The sequence below is a fragment of the Esox lucius genome, chromosome 3 (assembly GCF_011004845.1).
Source record: "Esox lucius isolate fEsoLuc1 chromosome 3, fEsoLuc1.pri, whole genome shotgun sequence".
Taxonomy (NCBI): domain Eukaryota; kingdom Metazoa; phylum Chordata; class Actinopteri; order Esociformes; family Esocidae; genus Esox; species Esox lucius.
In genome coordinates, this window is record NC_047571.1 from 7,768,271 (window position 1) to 7,793,578 (window position 25,308).

At 40.2% G+C, this 25,308-nt stretch overlaps 1 protein-coding gene across 2 annotated transcripts in view; it reads left to right on the forward strand.

Annotated features, from left to right (window-relative positions):
• Positions 1–562: 562 nt before the first annotated feature.
• Positions 563–25,308, forward strand: part of LOC109614565 (enhancer of polycomb homolog 1-like) — a 32,942-nt gene continuing 8,196 nt past the window's right edge. Inside the window, exons 1-4 of one of the 2 annotated variants that reach the window (XM_010882608.5) lie at positions 563–774; positions 2,749–2,829; positions 21,800–21,956; positions 24,824–24,969. In XM_010882608.5, coding sequence (XP_010880910.2) covers positions 21,821–21,956; positions 24,824–24,969 — 282 coding nt within the window. In that variant the 5' untranslated portion in view covers positions 563–774; positions 2,749–2,829; positions 21,800–21,820. Of the gene's footprint in view, positions 775–2,748; positions 2,830–4,577; positions 5,042–21,799; positions 21,957–24,823; positions 24,970–25,308 lie in introns of those variants that run through there. The other variant, XM_010882599.4, reaches the window with a different exon arrangement.

Here is a 25,308-nt window from a genome sequence, read left to right on the forward strand (position 1 = left end):
GTACAGAGTTAAAACAACATTTGGAGAATGCTGAATACTGAAATTAGTCTTCTCTTAAAAGTGTTAGGAAAATGTCTTCCTTGCAGAATAGGTTTGACCTCAGAGTCCTGCAGGGTAATCAAATAAAACAAACATTTGCTCAAATGTTTCACCGCAGAATATAATTTATAATCTGAAATATATTCCCTGATAATACAGTAGTTATGTTAAGAGGTAAAATGTCGTCTCTACCCATCACAGCCTGTTTCAGGAAGACAACATCCAAAGAGACCATATAAAATTTCGCAGTGCTAAAACTAAAAAAGATCACTATTCTAGCTATGGATTTGTTATTCCTATGCGTTTGTTTAGCGGACCATTCCCAGAATACTGTGTACAACAGATGGAACTTTCTCCCTTTCGAGCGTGAGCTCATCAACCCAGGGTTCTCTACAGGTGATTGGTGCCAGCCGCCGACCGACCAATCAGAATACATGGTCTATTGCAAAGTTGTTAACCCCCAACAATACAGTTCTCGATTCTCTCCTCCTAGTTTTGCTACATGATCTTCTTGAAAATTATGTTTTGCCAACATTACTCAATCGGAATAACGGATTAGTTCGACGAAGAGAAAGGCCTCCCGAAACGACGAAGAAGATGGTTTTCACCCATAATAATGCATCATGAGTATTTTACTGCATGGCGTTCGTTTTGAAAACGACGTTTCACTTTTGACTGTATTTTTGAGAAACAGCCGTGATCATCATCGTTATCACATCCTGGGTAATTTTAATGGTACGTTTTTTCCACATATTCGTGTAACTTAATCAGGACAACTGTCGTGTGGAAATCAGCTTGTTTGCAAGATGGCTAGCTCGCTACCACAGTTCAATCGAATGGCTTGTTAACTTAGCTAACCACGTCAATTGCAAGCTTGGAAACGATATTGTTTAGTCTCGAGACTGTTCGGTAAATTAACATGGCCAGAAGTGTGATTTATCTTTTTTGTTTCATGATTTTCGGCGTTGTTGCAACTTGTTTTTATAGGTTCTGACATATGGGTAGGGTTGAGAAAGTCAGAAAGATAATACGGTACTGTAATTAATTATACCGACAGTCGTGACCTCAACGACAACGTGTCATTCTCAGATCTGCTATGGAAACTGTGCTGTTATCTGCATTGGCTAATCAATGTATACCACTTATTTGCAGTGATAATGTATTTTACAATATTTGATGAGTAAAGACTGTAAGCTAACTACCAGTGCAGTTGTCTAAAAAATAACTACTGTACATAGCTCTTAATCTTCGCCTGGCTGCCCAAACTCCATACTCCGGCCAAACGCTACGTCCACGGACTTTAGTTTTCATCACCCAAGCAGTCTGTACGAAGATCGTTTAGTATAGTATGAATACTGTCTTCTCACATAGAAAGTCCAAGTTAATGTACAGTAGCGATTTCATTGCGACGTTGTTAAGTTCAGCACATGCGCAAAAATACGTAATTGAGTCTTCTCGGTCTTGTCACCCCGAACTGCGCATTTGTAGACGATCAAATTAAAACCCCTTAAATATAACATTTATTGATGACCAAAGGAAAACGTCATTGTATTGTTTACTTAGCGGTACCCATGCGTCTGGCAAGGTTGCACCTCTGGATTTAAAAAACGGGTCAGGATCTGTTTAAATCCATGTGGAGTCCCACAGAACAATTTGAGGTACTGCTGGTTCAGGAGAGTTGAATATTCCAAAATAAATGTTTCTACTCCTTATGACACTGCTAGCTTGACTGGGAAGTATGCACCGGCAAACGCGCTTTGAAGACCAGACCTACCACAATGAGCTGCTAGTAGAGCTGAGACAAGATAGCTCTATTCGACATCCCATCCAGGCACCTCAGACGTTGTTGAGCTAACTTGCACCAGCCTCTGCGGAACCTCGGGACGTTCGGTATGCCGCGACTAGGATTCAAGCTCTGGCCTCAATGACACGGCTGTACTGTCTGTGAGGCACAATTAGTTAACCCTACCTCTAAACTTGCTTTTTTCCTTCATAATAAGTTCCAGTTTGGTTAGATTTTGAAGAAGCATTTGGTTCAGTTTTGCCTTTTAGGTCATGATTAAAGGGGCACTGTGTTGAATCCAGCCTCTAACATTTACAAGACTGGAATTTAAGGGATGACACGACTTGTCTTCTCCCCTACCTTTCCTCTACCGAACGAGACCGGAATAATATTAGCTGGTCCATATCGAAAATATGGGGGGGGGGGGGGGGTCAATCGAGTATGAGAAGACCATATGTGCATGCAAATTTCCCCACTCAAAGTTTCATGTGTGGGGAATAGCTCTGGCAATTTTGTAGAAATATTATTTAACATGAACTTAATACATTGCCTGCAGATTTATTCTGGTCATTAATACAAGTACTACATTAAAAATCTTACAAATGGCCTCTTCAATACTATGACATTTATGAAAGCTGATCCCAAATTGTCAGATCTCTAATGTGCATTAATTTCCATATTTTGTTTGACCTTTATTTTGCCAGGTTAGTAGGACTAAAACACAATCATTTTCATCAGTTAACGATTGGTACCTTGCTTTTGGACAGAAGAACAGAGTGAACAAAACATTTGGTTTCTGGTCCCTGTCAGATACAACCTTTTGGTCCCTGTCAGATACATACCACTAGATGATATGGTTGCCCTCTTTTCATTTGGATGCGCTGTCTCAGGAACAATAACACGTCTCTGTTTTCTTTCCAAATCAGATCCCAATAATGCTGTCCTTAGTAATGGATGGCACTGAGTGCAACATGGAACTCTTGGACACTGGCTAAACTCCAATATAGGTAAGACCAAAGAATGTTCTTTAGTAAAATACCACATTATTTTCTGCTTGACAGTAGCAATGATCTAGTGGGCTGCTCCCTGTTTATGGTCAGGCTATGATTATCAAGTAATGCCCCTTTTTCTCATGTTGTTTCTGCTTTAATGGCTAGATGGATACCTAGAGGATACCCTCTAGTGGTCGCATTGGGGAAGACAGTTGATAACTAGCACTGTAGCCAAACCTTTTCCTGTAATATTTTTCCTTACCTGGCTGCCACATTAGTTCTTCTAACCTGCATATTTTGTCTGATATAGTAAGGCAGATTGATTGTGAAAACATTTACAAAAAAAAAATTACTATGGCAATTGGGTGAGATTAGAGGAATGGTTCACAGTTGTCACCAAGGATTTAAAACAGGAAAACTTTCACAAAATAATTTTACATCAGGCTAACCAATATTAATCTGTATGTTTTTGCTGTTTGTACAACCATGGTTGTACTGAATTACAGAAATAACATTTTATTTTCAATAAGAGGGGAGCAGGCTTGTTTTTGTACAAATATATTGTACTGGAATGTCTGGTAGCAACTTTTTTGACTAAATATTTTGCAATTAAAAAGTTGTTGTTTGAGTAAATGCACCCCAGCTGATTGTATTCGAGCATGTAACGTTCTGTAAAATAATTGTACTTATTGTACATAACCTGCAGAAGTCAGAATATATAAAAATAAAAACATAAATTCAGTCTGAAAGCAGTATACAGTCAAGTGTATATTGGGTACATGTCTGTGTACATTTTTAGCTCTATTTCCAGCAGGGAGACCAGTCAATTACATATCATTTAATGCAACCTGGTGGCCTGATAAAACTGTTAAATCTTTTTTTTTAGGTGTTCAGACTTCCAATCTGTGTATTAATCATATTAACATTCTTATGTCCTGCTCTATGGACCATACTAGCTTGTATAGATTGACCACAGAACCCCATAGTAGTTAGAACTGTGGGGTAGCACAGGTGTACAGAGGACAGTCATTTGTTTGCAGAGGGCCACAGTTACTGATTTATCACACCACATGAGGGCAACATTTCCAAACTTTGGAAAAATAAATACAAATACAAAGGTTGTCAACTGATAGTAACAGGTAATTGACAGATAATTTAGTGAGCATTAAGATTGTATTTCACATTTTATAATGTGGTAATTTCTGTTACCTCAAAGTTTGTGCGTGTTTATTTGCTTATTGTTTATTGAAGCTGTATCAAATGCAGGTTGATACAGGAAGATACAGCAAAACTATTCCACATTTTTTTTGTAATTATATAAAGATTTTGTCATGACAATTTAAAATGTATGCGTTTATTTACAATGTCTTCCTGTTCTAACATTTATAGTTATCTTAATTACGAACAGCCCCCTGCCAAATGTACCTGTCACATGCAAAACACAAGTCATAGAAAAAGGTTCATAATAGGGCTAAATAACATTTCTCTGTGACAAATATCAAAATGTTTCAACACTGATTAATTAGGTTGTTTTTTAATGGCAACCAATTATAGATATTGAGCGAAATGCTATGCCCTATTATGTTATTGGATTTCAAATATAAACTGAATCGTGTACCTGTTACCTTTACTTAACTCAATTATGTAAATGTTTTATTGATATGTTTAGTTTTTTTGAAGGGGGGGTCAGTGGGAGGGGGAAACAATATACCCCCCTCCCCCACCGACGTGAACGCGCACGCGCTCGGGACGGTGTGGGAATGGCTGTTCGATGATCGGTGGGTTGGGCTGCTTTGAGCGAAAGGAGCGTTAAAGAGTTTTTAATGTCCGCCATGTTGGCCATGGCGCACTGAACCACCGATAGACCGCGGAGCCTCTGAAAAAAATTGACCGAAAGAGAGCGACCAAGATCCGGGCCTTCCCGGCTCCGTTCGCGAAGCCCTATATTTAGCTTCAACCAGTCGAACCGTAGATTCCAGAATAACGCACAGAATCATCAATGAAAGCGCAATTTGAGATCGGTGTGAATTTGAGGAGATCGGATAGCTTTATGTTGCATCTCGAATTATAAAAAATGAGTAAATTGTCGTTTCGGGCACGGGCGCTGGATGCTTCCAAGCCACTACCCGTTTTCCGATGTGAGGATTTACCCGATCTGCACGAATATGCATCTATTAACCGGGCAGTGCCGCAGATGCCGACGGGGATGGAGAAAGAAGAGGAATCGGTATGTTATATAGTTGGAAAACAAACGAATAAACATTTAGTCTCCTTTTTATACTTTGAAAGGCACTCCTCTTTTTCTCTGCGCCAGTTTACACAAAATGGCCGCCAATTTTATTTCCATAAAGACGACAAAAATGTCGTGTAGATAACGTACTAACCATAAATTATTATATTTTCCTGATTACTAAAGGTTCTGTCTTTCTATATAGCACACAACATTCTGGTTTTAAGTGGTTATTTTAGATGAGAACGATTTTCTAAGTACAAAGGAGTCACGTGACTCCGGTGAGTCCGACATTTTGTTGACAGTCTTTGGCTTTGGGATGGGGCTTGTGTTGGCGTAATGGCAAAGGACCGGTGCAAGGGGGAGCTAGCGATTTGGAATTGTTTAGCTTTGCCCCCTGTGCTTGTGTGATGGCGATACTGGCGGAAAAATAAAAACATGCCGTTCCTTGCATAGAAAATGACATTTTATTGTACACTTGCATGCTTTGACTGATTTTTGATCTCAGATGTTGAACATTTTAGAGCCCACCGATGTGTAAAACGATTGCTGTATAGTACGGTTTTGTATTTCACTATCGACTGGATTTGTAGCCATTTAGTTCACAGCATTATTTGGCTTCATGTCCCAGCAAGTCTTGGCTATGCACGTGGCCTTGTTATGATCTGGGGTTTGTACGTGTCAAAATGTCACGTTGTCTCTGTTTTTGGTTCAGCTGTCATTACAATAGGGCCCCTCTGTTTACATTTCAGTGAAAGTATATAGCCTGCTTTGGAGTTGATTAATTTCCACAAAAAAGATATGCCAGTTAAAACATAGCCCCTTGTTTATTGAGAGCTTTTACAACCTGGTGTGTGAGAATCTGTTTAGTGAGACGTGTCAACCTGTTCATGAATTGAACATTTGTGTTTATTGATTTATGGCTAAGACATGTCCTCTTGACATCCTCTGTGTCGGATGCATGTTATTGCTCTCTAAAACTTGGTGACAGCCAGAGGTTCAGTGTGTCAGGCAGCCAACGTTGCTGTGGTAAACTGCCATGTGGTGAACAGAGGGGTTCTCATCAGGGTGCCTTTTGACAAGGAGTCCCTCTCCATGCTGCTGAAATGTGTGGTGTTGCGTAATAGGAGGAATATAATGGTAGGAGTGGTTAGTTTATTCACACGCTCCACTAAGCACACTGTCAGAGGAGCCATCATGTAAGTGACAGCTTTTGTGTGATTTGGGATGGGAAACGAAAACTTAAAAGCATGGAAACAACATGATTCTGTGGACAGTGTTTTGTTTTTAGTGTGGATTTAAAGTTTCTAGTTTACACTGTGTGGTCAGTCTGTTCTGTTCTTTTAATATAGCCAAAAGCAAAGAAAATGTATAACCTCCCCCATTCCTGGTTCGTTTTAATTTTATATTGTAGTCACTTTCCTATGAGTTACAAAAATGTTTGGCTGGTGTGGAACAGCTGGAGGACTGGAACTCCTAGTTCCTTCTGCACGTGTGAACTGTCAGTTCAGACCGCCAGTGTTTATGTTGGGTGGACTCACTGGGCCAGTGTCTGAGATGGTGCAAAAGGGAATTGGCAATCTGATGTTTTTGCCTGAGGGACGACTTTTTGTTAAACACACTGGAAGTCTACCAGTTTCTCACTATGGTGATCTCATTCACCAGTAGTGTTTTAACTGTTGAAAATGTCTGATGCCATGTCACAAATTTTTTAATGTTTTCCCATCACTCAGAATAATGAACAATAAGGTGTGCCTGTACAGGATGCTTTTTCTACTGCTTTTTGTAGCCATAAGCAATGATGCTAAAGAAAGCTTTTTTGTTCCCAGAAAAGCCTTTTAAATCTCGGACACTGGTTGGGGAAAAATGTATAATAGTTTGGATTGGTGCTGTCATGTCTGTTGGAATTTGGGCTGTTACCATAAATGTGTGCTTATATGTAAATACAACAATGTTTTCAGAGGCTGTTATTGGTGTAACCTTTCCAGACATGTTAGTTTAGTTCATTATTTAACCCCACTAGTGACCAAAACTGTTAACTGGGTAGTTTTTAAAAGTAGTCAGCTTTTTTTTTGTCTGGATACTTTGATTTGGGTTGTACACATACTGATGCAATCCGCAATACCTATTTGCAGGCTACCATGTGTCCTTTCCAAGTTTGCAGCCAATCTGAAAGTGAATATAATTGCAATTTATATAATATTTATTTATGAAAGGTGTACTGTTAACCCTTACTTCGGGAGCAACAGATGGGCCTTGGCACTTCATAACTACAAGCCATTGTCCAAATACTGATTGCCGCTTGTGTGGTAGTAGGGCTGGGTGATATGGCCCAAAACCTGTGGATATGATTTTGATGACAATATATTTGTATTTCCATGTTGTCGTTATAATGTTAACACATACTTTTAAGCTTTAAAGTTATATAAATAAACACTGGTGCATGGCATTAACTACATCCTAAATATCATATCTCATTCTTAATCCATTATTAGCAAAATTAGCAATATCGCAATATCAATGATTATTTTCATTATTAAATTATTTAACCTCTAACTATATTTATTGAACTTTCAGCCAGCCCTAGGTGTTGGTAGAACTGAGCCGATACGACTTAATGTAGAAAGAGCGACTGACTGAGTGAGTGCGTGACTGAGTGCCCGGACCAAAGTAGGCCTTAGGATTTATTCAGGATAGGCTAAAACCTTGGTGGCTAGAAGCTTCCGTATCTACATTATGGTAAGCCTAAAGTAAAACTCTTCATGGTTATTGCGATGGACGAACTGAACCGACAATTACTATTTCGGAGTCATTGTTTTCATTTATAGGTACTGCAGAGCTATTACCTGGCCATCTATAGCAATCTCAAATTTAAAGTGTTGAATGTAGTGTTGCGATCCTGTTACACCAGTTGTTGGTTATTAAACTTTTTATGGTTATATTGCGATGGATGAATTGGACCTACGAGGACCGTTTCGATTTACATAGTGTAGGTCACGTAACATAGTGGTTGGCTATTGAACTGTCACGGTTTTCTGAAGAAACGAACCAGCCGTGGGATCCTATCATACCTGTTGGTTTGGATGTTAATAGGTAATGAGGGAACTAGTTGAGAACCGTGGAGTTTTGACAAATTGGTTTGCCAATGCAGGTAGTAAACTGACATCTCTATATATGTGAACGTGCTACAACACCCTCTGTTCAAATGTCATTTATGTAAATAATACAGAGCTTAAAGTTGATCTATGCAACAATTTAGCCTTGCTTACGTTTAAAGTTACACACTGCCGCCATTATGTTATTTTAATTTCTCTAGTTTATTAAAACAATTCTATAAAGTTGCTTGAGGTTTCGCTAAGAATGTACTTTTCAGAATTGTCTGTATCTTTGTTGACTGGTTAACCTGTCCTGAAGGTCTATCCTTAATATTCAATTTAGAAGTTCTCAATAATTTCAAATTCACCAATCAGCTTTTGAGGCTAATGCCAACCCTCCCTTCCACTGGAGCTGCTGATTGCTGGCTGGGTGGGATCTTTGCCATTTGTTTTGTGGCAAATTATGCATTAACAACCTGTTACAAAGGCCGCATTGTATACATGTTGTTCAATTTATAAAATTACATTGGTTACTTAAAAAACTAAATTGAATGAATTATTTAACCACATGCATGGAAGATATTACATTAAATGTATATCTCAATGACAAGGATTGTGTAAATGAAGCTTTCAGAATAACTCTGTGCATCAAGGTAGTAATAAATATAATATAATCAATATTTTATTATTCCCGTTATGTTGCTTTATCGGCTAGCCGATTTTAATCTTCCTCTTCAAACTGGCAACATATATGAAATATAAGTGAAATATGTGCAGTCAGTAGGACTTAATGTAGACCTATGTAAAATATATTCCATGGTATTACAGAGACCTAATGAATACAGTTATGTTAACACCCAATTACACTACAGCTTTTGGCAATGGCAATTCACACACAAGCTCTTAACACATTTTTTTGCAATAGGAATACTGACTAGACTGTCTACAGCATCACGTTTTAAAGCTGCCCTGTGGTCGGTGACAATTTTTCCGTATGTGCTGAGAGTCGTTTTGCGAAATGTTAGGATGCATCATGAGTTATGTCCCTATGTTTTGACATAGTATCATATGGTGCATTAGCGGAGAATTGTGAAGCGGTTTGGTTTGGGTATTTTGCATGTGAAAATGTTTACGGAAATTAACACTTCTAAAATGTAAACTTGCAAACCTTGATTATAGAACCAAGTTGAAAACAATGACCAGCGACTGCAGTAATTTTTTGATTAGTGAGCATTGATTGTGAACTACAAAAATATGGTTATCTGCAACAGCAAGTCTTTGTACTGAGTCGATGCCACAAAACCGATTGTCCTATCAGTTTGTTGAGAAACGAATTGTTGTTGACAGCCGACTGGAAACATGCTGCCTGTGCCGTGCTCTGAACTAAAAAACAACCACATTGTCTGGAATTACTTAACACTTGAAACAGCCACTAGTAAAACTGGTAGTGGTGAAATTTGCAAACGCAAGTGTTTCAAGTTATGAGAGTAGAGATGCTTCTGTTGACGCCAGCTAGCTAACACCAGGCTGATTGAAAATGCAAAACTTAACTGTGTGCTTGTTTATATTATACAACATTTTCTGAAACCTATCAAAGAAGTCTTTAGACGCTAGAAGATTGTTGTGTAAACTTGCAGATATCGGTAGCTCTGCCAAGTTAGCATGCACCACATTTTGGCAGTCACCTCGGAGGTTTGTGTAGACTGTTGGATCTGTATCGCGCATCTTTACAGTCCATCCACATATCCCTCCGTTTTTCACTCGATTGATGTGCACAATCCTGTCTAGTATGTTTTTTATATGCCGGTGAAAATTCTAACGTCATGGAAAAGATTATGCTGTCTATCTAGCAGTCTATCTAGCATTTCATTGTCTCTTGTAATGTGCGTATGCCCTGTGTGTGTTTTCATATTTCCAAGTCCATTCACATGCATTGATGAATTGCACGCCTATCTATTTGGTGCTGTAGCTTTTCCTTTTATTTCCATCTTCAATTGATAAGGCAGACCGGCTATGGCCTAAATTGCCTGAAGTTGATCTAGTGCCACTTTGAGCTCACTGTGATTGGAGACAACTAAATTTCAATTCACATAAAATGTAATGATTTTAACCAAATGCCAATAACAAAGTGCCTGGTATAAACTTAATGGAAAATTGTTACATTTTCAAGTCATTCTCATCGCAGCATTGACTGTTTGTCCAATACGTAGCCACTTTCTCATTCTACTTTGCTATAGAATTTCCACAAATGGGTTACTGTACCTTGGTGTGTCCATGGAGTGTATTTGAATGTATATTTGTAAGATTTTATGTTGTTGAAATGGTTCCACTCTATTGAGAAAGTTGTTAATAAAAAGTTGTAAGACTTGCAATTCAGTCTTGAGATGAACATGGAAGACTTGAGAACACTTCTACATTCTTATGAAAGTATTAACCAAATATTTAAACAAGCAAATTAGCCTGATACCAAGCTAGAAGAAATAAAAAAAATACCGGAATTAAATAATAATTTTGGGCCACACACGCCCCATCTCAAAAATATTTGGGGCTTTTTCTTCCAGTTAACTGTTTGTTTCTGGTCCTGCCACATTTGGTTTCTGTTTGTCCATTGTCTAGGCCAATCCATAACCTTTTAAATGTATTGCTTTTCAGTCATTATGTTGTGGATTACTTGGTGTGTTAATGTCTTACTGCATTACCTAGGTGTGAGTCACATTAAGGTCATAGATGGATCACCAGACACATCTGCTCTTTCAGTAGTTTAATTTCGGCTATTTGGTCCTGCCATGATGGCTTGATGTCTTCCAGGGCGTTTTGATGCAAAACGTCACTCTACAACTTGACCTTTATGTGGTCAATATGGTCAAAGGCAGTGTTAGGCTTTTGCAAAATGTGGTTAATGTCCAAAAAGTTCTATCAGCTCCCTTTTCTCCCCAGTTTTGAAATCCAGTTTGTGGTTAACACTCATTACGGCAACTCCCTGTGGACTTGGATAGTGGTGTTCTAAAATGCATTGTGTCACCTCAAGGAGTTGCTAGTTGCAACCTCTGGGACCCCTGGATAATGCAGTCAGATTTCAAAACCAGTTTCACAATCAAGTTTCCTCCTCTCTTACTACAATCTTCCTTGGTCCTTGACTGTTGTGTTTATAAAAACTTCAGTTTACTTTTTGAACTCCATTAAATTTAAAGGTTTGGAAAGGCTATCACTTGGGATTCATATTTCTGTGATACGCTCAAGACCAAACTTTTTGAAATTGAGAAACATAATTATTCCTTAATTAACTGGCAGTGACTATTTAAAATGCCTGGTGCCTTGGTCAAATTAATCCTACATGGTCTAGAGTGGTCAGTAGGTTGTTTACTTCAGGAATTAACCATGCATTCTTTTAAGTACATCAATTGCTCCTTGTGTTGGTTGTTACTATAGCTCATAACCTAGACCTGCTGACAAACTTAAGGAAATCATACTTCAACTCAGACGTCTACTGTTGGCTAACATGTAGCTGGCGATAAATTAGAAATATTATTTTATAGATGGGTCAGGTCTATAGTGGCACATTCAAATATGTGACCTGAGAATTTCGGGTACGGTGGCTGTCGAAACAAAGCACAGCTAAAATCAGTTCTACAAATCTATGCATGTCTACATGGAGAACTCAACTTACATGACAATTTGGCATATACAGGTGCTGGTCATAAAATTTGAATATCATCAAAAAGTTGATTTATTTCAGTAATTCCATTCAAAAAGTGAAACTTGTATAATGTATACATACATTCCACCCAGACTGATATATTTCAAGTGTTTATTTCTTTTAATTTTGATGATTATAACTGACAACTAATGAAAACCCCAAATTCAGTATCTCAGAAAATTAGAATATTGTGAAAAGGTTCAATATTGAAGACGCCTGGTGCCACACTCTAATCAGCTAATTAACCCAAAACACCTGCAAAGGCCTTTAAATGGTCTCTCAGTCTAGTTCTGTAGGCAACACAATCATGGGGAATACTGCTGACTTGACAGCTGTCCAAAAGACGACCATTGACCTTGCACAAGGAGGGCAAGACACAAAAGGTCATAGCTAAATAGGCTGGTTGTTCACAGAGCTCTGTGTCCATGCACATTAATAGAGAGGCGAAGGGAAGGACAAGATGTGGTAGAAAAAAGTGTACAAGCAATAGGGGTAACCGCACCCTGGAGAGGATTGTGAAACAAAACCCATTAAAAAATGTGGGGGAGATTCACAAAGAGTGGACTGCAGCTGGATTCATAGCTTTCAGCTGTCGCATTCCTTGTGTCAAGCCACTCTTGAACAAGACACAGCGTCAGACACGTCTCGCCTGGGTTGAAGACAAAAAGGACTGGACTGCTGCAGAGTTATGTTCCCTGATGAAAGTAAATTTTGCATTTCCTTTGGAAATCAAGGTTCCAGAGTCTGGAGGAAGAGAGGAGAGGAACAGTCCACGTTGCTTAAAGTCCAGTGTAAAGTTTCCACAGTCAGTGATGGTTTGGGGTGCCATGTCATCTGCTGGTGTTGGTCCACTGTGTTTTCTGAAGTCCAAGGTCAACGCAGCCATCTACCAGGATTTTTAGAGCACTTCATGTTTCCTGCTGCTGACCAACTTTATGGAGAAGCAGATTTCATTTTCCAACAGGACTTGGCATCTGCACACAATGCCAAAGCTACCAGTACCTGGTTTAAGGACCATGGTATCCCTGTTCTTAATTGGCCAGCAAACTCGCCTGACCTTAACCCTATAGAAAATCTATGGGGTATTGTGAAGAGGAAGATGCAATACGCCAGACCCAACAATGCAGAAGAGCTGAAGGCCACTATCAGAGAAACCTGGGCTCTCAATAACACCTGAGCAGTGCTACAGGCTGATCGACTCCATGCCACGCCGCATTGCTGCAGTAATTCAGGCAAAAGGAGCCCCAACTAAGTATTGAGTGCTGTACATGCTCATACTTTTAATGTTCATACTTTTCAGTTGGCCAACATTTCTAAAAATATATTTTTTGTTTTGGTCTTAAGTAATATTCTAATTTTTCAGTATCTCTGCCAGTGGCCACTGGTCATTAGTTGTTTCATTAGTTGTCAGTTATATCATATAATCATATAATTAAATATAATTCATATAATCATCACAATTAAAATAAACAAACATTTGAAATATATCAGTCTGTGTGTAATGAATGAATATAATATACAAGTTTCACTTTTTGAATGGGATTACTGAAATAAATCAACTTTTTGATATTCTTATTTTATGATCAGCATCTGTATGCTATGAATTCTGAATTCTGAATTTTTTCTTTTTATAGAATGCTAAAAAGATTCTATAAATAACTGGATTTGATTTTAAACCTAATCAGGCAAACAAAAAAAGTTATAGGGCCCTGGTGCCTGAAACTAGGCCTATACGGATTGAACAGCCTTGCTCAAAGTTAGCACAATACTGAGGTGTGTAATAGATGTACATATAATAAAAAAACATCTTTGTCTCACACTTGAACAGTTTAGTTATTCTCTCCCGACATGCGCTGGGTGCTTCCCAAATGTCAACTTGCCATGCACTGCTTTTCATTGGGACCAATAGGGCTCCAGTGAAAAGTAGACCTGTGAAAGTATACTTCCTGTTTCTCCGTGTAATAAAGTAAAATGGAGCCAGTTCTTTGTTTCCTGACATGCCCTGCTTTTCAGTGGCTCCATCTGTGTGTCGTGCTCCCCTGTAGGGTTGGGCCGATATCAGTATTGGGGCGATACTCAGAAATATGCCAATACCATAGTTGTGTCAATGGTTGTCGTCTCTGGCCGCGTAAGTATAGAATATAGAAGACTGAGATGCCAGCAATGACAAAAGCAGAGCGCAGTCTTTGCACTGCTAAATTATCAAGATGAGGAAATGGAAAAATACTAACAATCAATTTGATCAAACATCTTTAGATACAACACAGCACAGAGTTCAAGGAGTATGCTAATGATAGCAGCACTGAACCACAACAACAGCTAACTTTGCAGCAAATACTGGAGAATCAAAATAAATTGCCCACGGGCAGAAAAAAATGGACGAGCAGAGGTTCTTGCTGAGTTCATTGCACTCGATGACCAGTCATTGTCAGTTGTTTTTAATGTGGGGCTTTAATGGTAATAGTACATTTTATGGGAGAATACTTCCTTATTAAAGCTGCGCTAGTTCTTTTTTTGTTGTTGTTAAAAACAATTGCAGCATTTTGCAATTACTCACCTGTCAGAAATTGGTTCTGCAACCATGCCGTTAGAGTTCAGAATAATATGAAAAATAGAATGACCTCTTCCCAAAAAACAGCACTAACTCTAATTATTCTTAGCCTTGCTTATTTCAGCTTAGGGTTCCTGGTTTATGGCTATAGAGAGCTAGTTTGTCTTTTGCTTCTTTGCAGGTTTCTTTAGTGTATGCTGTAGTAGACAAGGGAGGAATTGTTTTTATTTCTTACTGGTTCTGACCTGTGGCCGCATTAACTTCCGTGTGTATTTTGTGCCTTATTAGCTAACGATAGGCCTATTTGATGTGTTGATTCTTCATAATTATTTTATAATTCATTATAACAGCTCCTGGTTATGTAGCTGCTCCCAGTTGTGCCCTAATGCTATATATATCAGCCAAATTTCATATTGCATACTATGTACTACAAGTACGTACTTCACAGATGAAGTACGTTCTGTTTAGTGTATAGTAAGCTAATATGCCCGTATTGGGACGAATTGGGATACACTAACATAAAATTGCATCTCTACATTAGAATTTTGTCAGGCATTAAAATCACGCCAAGATTGAATATTTTGCTAGACACCACTAAGCATTGTTAACCCTTTGGCGCGTACGATCACACCAGTGTGATCAATCTAGAGTGGTCCCTGGAGCGTACGATCACACCGGTGTGATTAGAACGTCATGTTTAGAACGCACCATTAGCATACCTAGCTACAAGTAACGTAACAATGGCTGGTAAAACCGCGCTATTATTTACTCACATTTAGCTCAAACAGTGTTTATAACTTTATTTCCTGATTGTAATTGTTTCAAGACCATACTATGATATTAACCAGGTAGAAAGCATTCAAATCGGGACAAGAAGTGTTAGTTACGTACCAACAGACAGCCAACACTAATGCACAAAAACGAATTATATTAGCGACTACTACCGATCAAAACCATTGCAAAAACTTTCTAGAAGTTACGTTCCCCGTTGTATGCATTTTATATAGTTTATTCATTTTCACTGCATTGAATAACTGGTCACGATTTGTTAGCTAGCGGGCAGCTGACGTTTGCTAGCGGTTAGCTGACGTTTTCTAGCTAGCTACAGTAATAAATCAACCAACTTTTGTAGCTCTTAGAATTCGAGTCAACGAGAGAAGTTTGCAATGCAATGCATGTAGTGTTCCTTACCTAGCAAGGTGACTGTTCAAATGCTGGAGTGAGTTCAAATGCTGCAGAGTACCGAAGTCACGTGCAAAAAAACTCACGCTGGGGGGTCGGTAAGGAATATTTGAAACTCACGCGTGAAAAGGTTAAACTGATTAACATTCCTTATGAAGTTTACTTCCACTACAAATAGCATATATGAACTGTATGGTTTTTGCCACTGGCTGTTTTAATTGCTAATTAGCCTGAAATATGCCTACTAGTATCTTACTACTTGTAAGTCATAAGAATTGAGCAATTTCTAGCAAGACTGAAGATGAAATGAAATGGCTTTGTCTGTGTAAAGTTCATGTCACAACGTTTTTTTTTTTTCCATTGGTGAATGACCGTTAATATATCAATCAATATAGGTGATGATAACTGAAGTGAAAAGAAACATGGAGAACCCTGTCCACAACTTGGTGAAAAAAATCTAGTGCAGCTTTGAGTACTTGGTCTTGGTGCTCTGTATCTGCAAGTACTTGTACTCGGTCTGAAAAAAAGTTATCTGTGCATCCCTACTCCGTTGTAGCTGTCTGTCATGCTTACTGGTATTAGTGTCTGGGACAGACACTGCCTGGCAGGCCGGCCCAGAGGAGCGGACCTCCCGACTGATCGATATGCTCATTTAAAAAGCTTGTCTATTTCTGGGCTGCTGAGGTCTGCCGGCGTATGAGATGGATGGCAGGCGGGTAGTTTCGCCCATGCCAGGCTATTTTTGTCCTATTTGTAGCAGCAATCAGACTACCGGAACTGCGTTTATTCTCTGCTAGGGGTGGGACTTATTCAAATGGGTGTGTTTGATTCGGTTACCCCCCCCCCCCCCCCCCCCCTGGGCAAAGTTGTTGTTGTTGTTGTTGTTGTTCTGGAGAGGGGTGGGCTAAATAATGGACCATTGTCTATTGTAGCCTTGTGGGCATGAATGAGCCATCTGTCTGCATGTGCCGGTAATGAATCTATACATGGAAGGGGCAAAGTAAAGGGTTGGAAATGGCATCCTGTTTGCTATATAGTGCACTTCAAATGCAGGGGTTGATCAATATTTCCCTGTTCTCACCTGGCCTGTAGTCAAGTGGCAAGTGGCTCTATAAGGAACATTGTGCCATTTGGGTCATCGTGTACTAAAGGGGGCTTTTCCCAAAGGGTTGGTACTGATGTGGGAGAGGAGTAACATGGGAACAAATGTTCCCGTGCCAGGCAAAACACTGCTGCCTGCCTGGCAGGCCTCCTACGAACTCAGCAGTTTCGAATAGTGCAACCCAAAGCACTAATCCCATGTCGAACAGCTTGCCCCCTGCACATGGAGAAGATAACCGTTGCCTGAAGTCACCACTAAACAAGTCTTTGTCTATGTCCCTGTTATGCCCATATACCAATTTTGGTATATCACTGACCCAATACCAGGTCAATAAGGGTCAAGCCCAGCACTGGCTGTCAAATGATAATACCAGGGTATGATTCTACTTGCTGATTGTGTTGTTGGTAGAACTGGGCTGCCCTCTGGAAAAAGGGATGGTTCAAGGCCAAATCAAATAGAGATGAGTCTGAAAGGTACCTTGATAGAATGGAGGGATGTACTGCAATAGGGGACCAGAACCTTATAAAATTTTCCAAACGGTAGACTGAGCTGTGGGCAGTGGATGGTTTGATTTGAGATCAAGTTGGTTATCTACTAAGTGGCAACAAGCCTGCCGCTACTGTTTTGGAAACTTGCACTCTGTGCTTGTGTGCAAATTGATGTTAATGCTTTCTGTTTAACCCTGTTTCCTGAGTGAAACGTTCAGACAGTCTTGTAAGACTGGTGTTGCTGAGGCAAGGCCTTAGTTGTCAATTGGACATCATGGAGGATTGGGAGTGAGAAATAGACTGTTTTTAGTAGTCATTATATAGAGTCAAACTTAAGCCCCTTCTGCTTTTGTGCTTATATTCTACGCTGAATTTTGTAAAACCACCTAACTTTAAATGACTGGGACCCTATTATAAATTGGCGTCACCCAATTTCCCTGTGTGAGAGAGTAATAACTCTTTAAGGCCATGTCACACTGGAGTGTTTCTACACCTTGCGTCCACTTTATTCTAGTCTTCCCTCCGTTTGCTAACTCCCCTTATGGCAGTGTTTGGATGACCACAAGGGCTAGCATCCAATTCTTAGCATTTTGTCTTGTTCAGTCGGTAGTTGCTAGACCCCAACTCTGAGAATCCCAAAACGGCAATAGAAATTGCTAGTAAAAGTGACAATAGGGTATTGCTTGCATGTGCACAAAACTTTATAGGTTGTCTTAAATATGTTCTGTGGGTGTGGGTAGACCGATACCCCTTTTTATCAGGCCGAGTTCATGTATGAGTACTTGCCGATAGAGTACTCAAAGCTGCACTAGGTAGGTCTTAAGCTATCCATTTCTCAATGTGCTCCAACTTATAATATTCTTTACCTTTATATAGTGTATTATTTAAATGCTAATGTTTAATTTCTATTTTACCTCAAATAGTGTTTCCTTTGAAAATATAAACATTACACACAACCCATTGCAGGCTTTTATTTTGAAGGAAAAATTTAAAAATCTGAAGTCTTATTTCCCTTAATATTTCCATGTTGTGGTATCAGCGTATTTCTGAGTAGAAGTACAAGTACACTGATACTGTTATCGGTGCATCCCTATATACAGGTGCCAGTCATAAAATTAAAATATCATCAAAAAGTTGATTTATTTCAGTAATTCCATTCAAAAAGTGCAACTTGTATATTATATTCATTCATTACACACAGACTGATATATTTCAAATGTTTGTTTATTTTAATTGTGATGATTATAACTGACAACTAATGAAAACCCCTAATTCAGTATCTCTGACCAGTGGCCACTGGCAGAGATACTGAAAAATTAGAATATTACTTAAGACCAAAACAAAAAATATATTTTTAGAAATTTTGGCCAACTGAAAAGTATGAACATGAAATGTATGAGCATGTACAGCACTCAATACTTAGTTGGGGCTCCTTTTGTCTGAATTACTGCAGCAATGCGGCGTGGCATGGAGTCGATCAGTCTGTGGCACTGCTCAGGTGTTATGAGAGCCCAGGTTGCTCTGATAGTGGCCTTTAAATCATCAACATTTTAAAGAAATAAACACTTGAAATATATCAGTCTGGGTGGAATGAATGTATACATTATACAAGTTTCACATTTTGAATGGAATTACTGATATAAATCAACTTTTTGATTAATTCTATGACCAGCACCTGTAGTTGCCTAACCGGCTGCGTATATCCCAGCGCTGTTTAGAATGTGGCAAAACATCCCCATATCATGACTCGAGCATTTAATGTAGAATGCATACTTATTTTTTGCCAGTTATAACCAGGCACACTGCCATGGAAGCTTCATTTGACTTGCCTTCATTTAACTAAGCCAAGTTTAAATATTTGCACTTACTGGCCAATTTCAGAGGTTCTCCTATATATACACCTACTCCTTAAAGCAGTAGCTGAACAGAGAATCAAGTGGCTTCAACTCTATAAAGGATGTGGTCATGGTCTAGTTTACTTGTGGTTTGACCAAACATTTGATTCAAACAATGAACATTTAGATTAATTAGCAGATGTGGTCTATGCAGTAATTGAGAGTGCAACTTTCTATTGGGAGGGCAGGTATTGAGGAACAAGTCAATGTAAAAGGGATTCGCACGAGAAGCTTGAGGAGAAGTTGATAGCAGTGATTCTTGTGTTGCATTTGCAACGTGTTCAAATTGACCTGAGTATAAAGATCAGTAGTGAGTGCTGTAGGGGCACTGGTGAAAAACACAGGGGTTCTATGGCTGGAAAAACCCTATGAATGTTAGCAGCGAGCCTGTAAATTCTTGGCCATAGTCTTGGAATGGTAAAATTGTAATTTTTTCTGGAGTATGTTTTGCTGTGTGACTGAAGAGTACTTTGTTGTAAAACTGAAAACCAATTTTGGATTTGATTTTAGGCTAAAGAGGTGGCTGTGAATCTGGAACAAGACTGAGCATCCAAAGAAAATCCTTGTGGGTGTTGACAAATGTGTGAATACTTGTCGTGCAGACCGATCGAGATACAGCATGCATTTGGTTTTCCTCTAGGGATGCGTAGTAGAAATCAAGGAAGGTCTGTTGTATGTTGTTGAATCTATTGTTATTATCTATGTTGCCAGGTGGCCAAAGCAAATACTGTATCACAGCACATTTACACCCTTTCACAACACTTTCAGTGTACATTGAGTGTCTGTATGAACACTTAAGTGACTAGGTCATTGTGCTTGTTTATGTTAAGCAAGGTTTTGCTGATGAACTCCCTTCAGCTCTCCAACTGAGATAGGAGAGCCCAAAAGGCACCCTATGCCCAATATAGTCCATTACTTTAATCCCGGTCTCCAGTGTCCTTTGTATTCTAGTGCCTGAAATTGGGTTCCTTTAAGGATGTTGACAGTGAGACCTCAACGCAGCTGACTGCCGCTCGCCCAGGGCTGCGTAGTGGACAGGAGTTGTGGCAAGGGGCCACAGTGACAACACACTCCAGAGGGTTGATGTAAGCCTGGGACAGGCTTCCCATGGCACGGTGCCCTCATCTGTCTGAGTGCCAGAGGCACTTCAGTTTTATTACTGTCATCCGGCCCGCTCCAACGAGCGCTCCCCCCCCCAGCGCATTCCCTTCCCCACGGCCCAGACAGACCCAGGAGTGTGCAGTTCTTTGACTGTGGCCCCTGTTCAGGGCCAGAAGAGGATATTTAAATGTGCTTTTATGCTTATAATACTTATATGTAGATAAACTTGATGCTGCATTTACGCTGGAGATCATAAAATAAATCTTTGTTTTGAATTTGTTTATGCGGGTGAAAGTTGCAGTAGTCGCGTGTCACCTTCCATGATAACTCCCCACAGCTACTGACATGACGTCTGGCTCGTTGAAGTTGGTTGATTGGCAGTGAAGGTAGTCTGGTTATGGTTATGTTAGTCCTATCTCCATAACCAATCAAAAAAGCACCATGTTAGTTACCTGGTAAACAACAGTCAGTTTATTCTCCTTCCAGGTTTGTGGTCAGGGCAAAGCGCTGTGTGCATGCATGTTTTTGTCCTTATGGTGCTGCGGTTACTAGTTGCTAGTGTAAATCAAAAATGTCAGTTACATTTATTTCAATAACTGTTCACAGCAATTGATGTAGTCAAAATAGACTGTCTGGTCCACCAGTCACCTCCAGTGTTTTTCCCCCAGTTAGGCTTAACCTCAACAGCCTGGTAACCACTATCTATTTCCTTTGATTTTCGGTGTACTTGAGTTTGGCCCATAGATTTGGATGTCTATTCCAGTGCTTTCACACATTTCTTAACAAAGCCTGCTGGGTAGGCAACTTTTCAAAGTTTCCATACATTTTTATTTATTCTAGTACCTTCTAACAATAAATGTGTTATTGTATCTGAACTGTCTGAAAAAGTCAAATTACTCAAGTCACTTGTCAGTGGTGGAGAAATGTCGGTAACACTACGGCCCAAATTTGACTCCGTGTCAAACTGGCTCCAGCTAGGCAAAAGCGTAACTCCCCGAGAGATTCTACTGGAGAGTCAACAGATGTGCCAGTGGCCACTGGTCTTTTCTCCATACCATACTGAAATTGCTGAAGCCTCTCCAAAATGCGCTGCAATATCTCTACTCTGTTGTGATCCAGAAGCTGGGGGGGAATAGCCTGGAATACACTGTGTCCAGAGGTCCCTGATTTCGATCTCTAATTCTTCTGTAGTGTGATTTCTATATTGTTGTCAACCCAAATGTGCACCCCCCCCCCCCCCCCCCCCCCTTGTCTGACACACACATTTTTACCCCTCCCAGGAAAGTGTTCATGTCAAGCCTCGACTACCCCTTAGAAGGCTTCTGTTCTTGAGCACTTCTTGGAAAGCGTTTTTTCTTTAGCCTTACAGGAAAAACTGCCGCAGAAATGTTCATGAAATTCACAATGTCTTATGTACTTTGCTCATCATTTGTCCCTTACCACAAACATCCTGCTCACCCAGTCAATTTAGCCACACCATGTCTTTGGCTGAATTGATCAGTAGGCCCTGTTGTGCCGCTGTGTCCATTCATATGACCACATCGCTGCACATCCTTCTCTTTTGTCTGCCCAGCTGGCCCAGCAGTGCAATTTCTGGGTGGCAAGTGACTGCTAAATGGGATTTATTTTCCTCACCATCTCTAGGAACATCATCTCCAGAGAGCCATGTCTGCCCAGTCGGTCTACGGAGAGAAACACAACATGGTCATCCCCGTACCGGAGGCGGACGGCAACATTGCCTACTACGAGTCCCTCTACCCCGGGGACTTTAAGATGCCAAAGCAGCTCATTCACATACAGCGTGAGTACAGTGGTCCCAGCTGAAGGGCCTCAGCGGTTCTTCCACATCTGCTCGTGCCTGTCGGACGTGATAGAAAGATTATATCCCATGTGCCGACTCGATGTGGATTGGCTGCTGGTCCCTGATGAGCAGTTTGAGAGCCCTTGGCCTAATTGAACCGGAAGATTGCAAATTGACCCCATCTATTTATGCACATGAGATCTGATAGGATTTGGTTTGTGTAAGCCCTTGGGTTTTTGAAGTGAGGTCTGCAGTTACCCAGATATACCATAAAACAAAAATAAGTATGCAGTGTAATCTTTAACTAATAGGGAAAGAATACCCCTGGTTAAGCTATTACATACCTAGTCGTAACATGTATTGCTCTGTTGTCTTGCTTATTATTGCATTATTGTAAATGTCACAGACGAGGGAAATGTTCAGCTACCCCTTTATAGACTGAAGGTTACCTTGATAACGGAGCTGCTTGTCCGATGTATTCCTTGTGTTGCTTGATGACTTGAGTCTGCATAGTAATCTAATGTCTTCACTATAAGACCATGATGGGATCTAAGCTACATTAACCATGATAGGGTTGTTACCGTTAGGCGTGGTTTTAACATCTCAGATGTTAGAACTGGTTCCAACTGCTGGGGAATGTGTGAACAAACATCCGGTGAGTAGGAGTTCTGTGGCCGAAAACAGTGTTAATGGGAGGTCAGTGGAAGCTAGACTGGCTACTTTCAGCTGCAAAAGGCCACAAATACTCCAATAATTACTCTTTATAACATGGGTGTGCAGAAGGGCATCTCTGAATGCGCAACCTTGAAATGGATGGCGGTGAAAGGGGGTGAAACTGGTCCTAGATCAGTATACCGTATATATGTGTGTCTATACACTCGCCTAAAGGATTATTAGGAACACCTGTTTAATTTCTCATTAATGCAATTATCTAATCAACCAATCACATGGCAGTTGCTTCAATGCATTTAGGGGTGTGGTCCTGGTCAAGACAATCTCCTGAACTCCAAACTGAATGTCAGAATGGGAAAGAAAGGTGATTTAAGAAATTTTGAGGGTGGCATGGTTGTTGGTGCCAGAAGGGCCGGTCTGAGTATTTCACAATCTGCTCAGTTACTGGAATTTCCCGCATAACCATTTCTAGGGTTTACAAAGAATGGTGTGAAAAGGGAAAAACATCCAGTATGCGGCAGTCCTGTGGGCGAAAATGCCTTGTTGATGCTAGAGGTCAGAGGAGAATGGGCCGACTGATTCAAGCTGATAGAAGAGCAACTTTGACTGAAATAACCACTTGTTACAACCGAGGTATGCAGCAAAGCAGAAGACCCCACCGGGTACCACTGATCTCCACTACAAATAAGAGAAAAAGAGGCTACAATTTGCACGAGCTCACCAAAATTGGCCAGTTGAAGACTGGAAGAATGTTGCCTGGTCTGATGAGTCTCGATTTCTATTGAGACATTCAGATGGTAGAGTCAGAATTTGGCGTAAACAGAATGAGAACATGGTTCCATCATGCCTTGTTACCACTGTACAGGCTGGTGGTGGTGGTGTAATGGTGTGGAGGATGTTTTCTTGGCACACTTTAGGCCCCTTAGTGCCAATTGGGCATCATTTAAATGCCACGGCCTAGCTGAACATTGTTTCTGAGCATGTCCATCCCTTTATGACCACCATGTACCCATCCTCTGATGCCTACTTCCAGCAGGATAATGCACCATGTCACAAAGCTCGAATCATTTCAAATTTGTTTCTTGAACATGACAATGGGTTCACTGTACTGAAATGGCCCCCACAGTCACCAGATCTCAACCCAATAGAGCATCTTTGGGATGTGGTGGAATGGGAGCTTTGTGCCCTGGATGTGCATCCCACAAATCTCCAACTGCAAGATGCTATCCTATTAATATGGGCCAACATTTCTAAAGAATGCTTTCAGCACCTTGTTGAATCAATGCCACGTATAATTAAGGCAGTTCTGAAGGCGAAAGGGGGTCAAACACAGTATTAGTATGGTGTTCCTAATAATCCTTTAGGTGAGTGTACAGTTAAGCCCATATAAGTATTCATACCCATGCCAAATCTTGAGCCATAGTGAATTTTTATTTGACCAATAGGTTTCTTCTGGCTGGAAATGACAAACACGTGACAATACAGGGTAAGGCATTGTGCTGGAGATAAAAATGAATAACGTAACTTTTAGTTTCTGTTTTTATAAAAAAAAAAAAAAATGGTATGTTTATTTATGCCAACATTATTCATACCCCTTGAAATTGTTGAACATTTTGAGAAAATGTAAGTTTCTATACCCTTTAAAATGGCATTGTAATTTCTGCCATGAGAGAGCGTTCTAATCACCTATAAATAGAGAACAGCTGTACAGCAGTAGTTCTTTAGTCAGTTACTAGTCAACTGCAATTCATGGCTAAAAACAGAAATGGTTACGTTATTCATTTGTATCTCCTGCACAATGTCTTACTGTGTTTTGTCACTTATTTCCAGCCAGAAGAAAGCAATTGATCAAATAAAAAAAATCACTATGGCTCAACATTTTGCATGGGTATGAATACTTTTGGGCTTAACTGTTTATTTATTAGTGGCTGGGGAGTGTAATTCCAATAGAATTCCGACCCCTGGCTAATTCTGATGTTATGTCATTACAAATGGTACACTGAGATTAGGAGTGGACAGCAATAACTACTCTAGATAATATTTGGTGTGTGAAACTTGTCAACATCTCAACATGAAATGTGATTTTTAAAATGTGCAGCGTTGGCCTCTGTCAGTTTTAAGTCCACAAGGTGCGGATTCAGGATTTCCATCGTCCGTCCAGCTGTCCGCCATCTAAACCGCCCCCTTCTCTGCAGCTTTCAGCCTGGACACAGAGCAGCCTGACTATGACTTGGACACAGAGGACGAGGCGTTTGTGAACAAGCTGAAGAAAAAGATGGAGATCACTTTCCTTCAGTTTGAGGAGATGGTCGACCGGCTTGAGAAAGGCAGTGGGCAGCAGGTATGTGTTGGAGGCTGCGTCCTAAATGTCACTATTGTTTTCGCTGCGCACTTACTGGAAGTTGTATTGGAGGGCCTGTAGGGGGCACTCTCCTCACAGGTCCACCTATCGAATCACGATGCTGAAATGCAGTGAGGGGTCTCTGCCCGGCACAGGGTTCTTGACTCAGAGTAGGGAGGTCAACCCGGTGTCATGGCTGATCTGGGCTTCATACCAACATGGCTACCTAATCATCCCCAGCTTCCAATTGGCTCATTCATCCCCTTACCCTGTAACTGTCCCCCCCCATGTTGTTTGCTGTTTATGGCGGTCGGGGCTTAGTCAGCCTGCCTGTTAAAT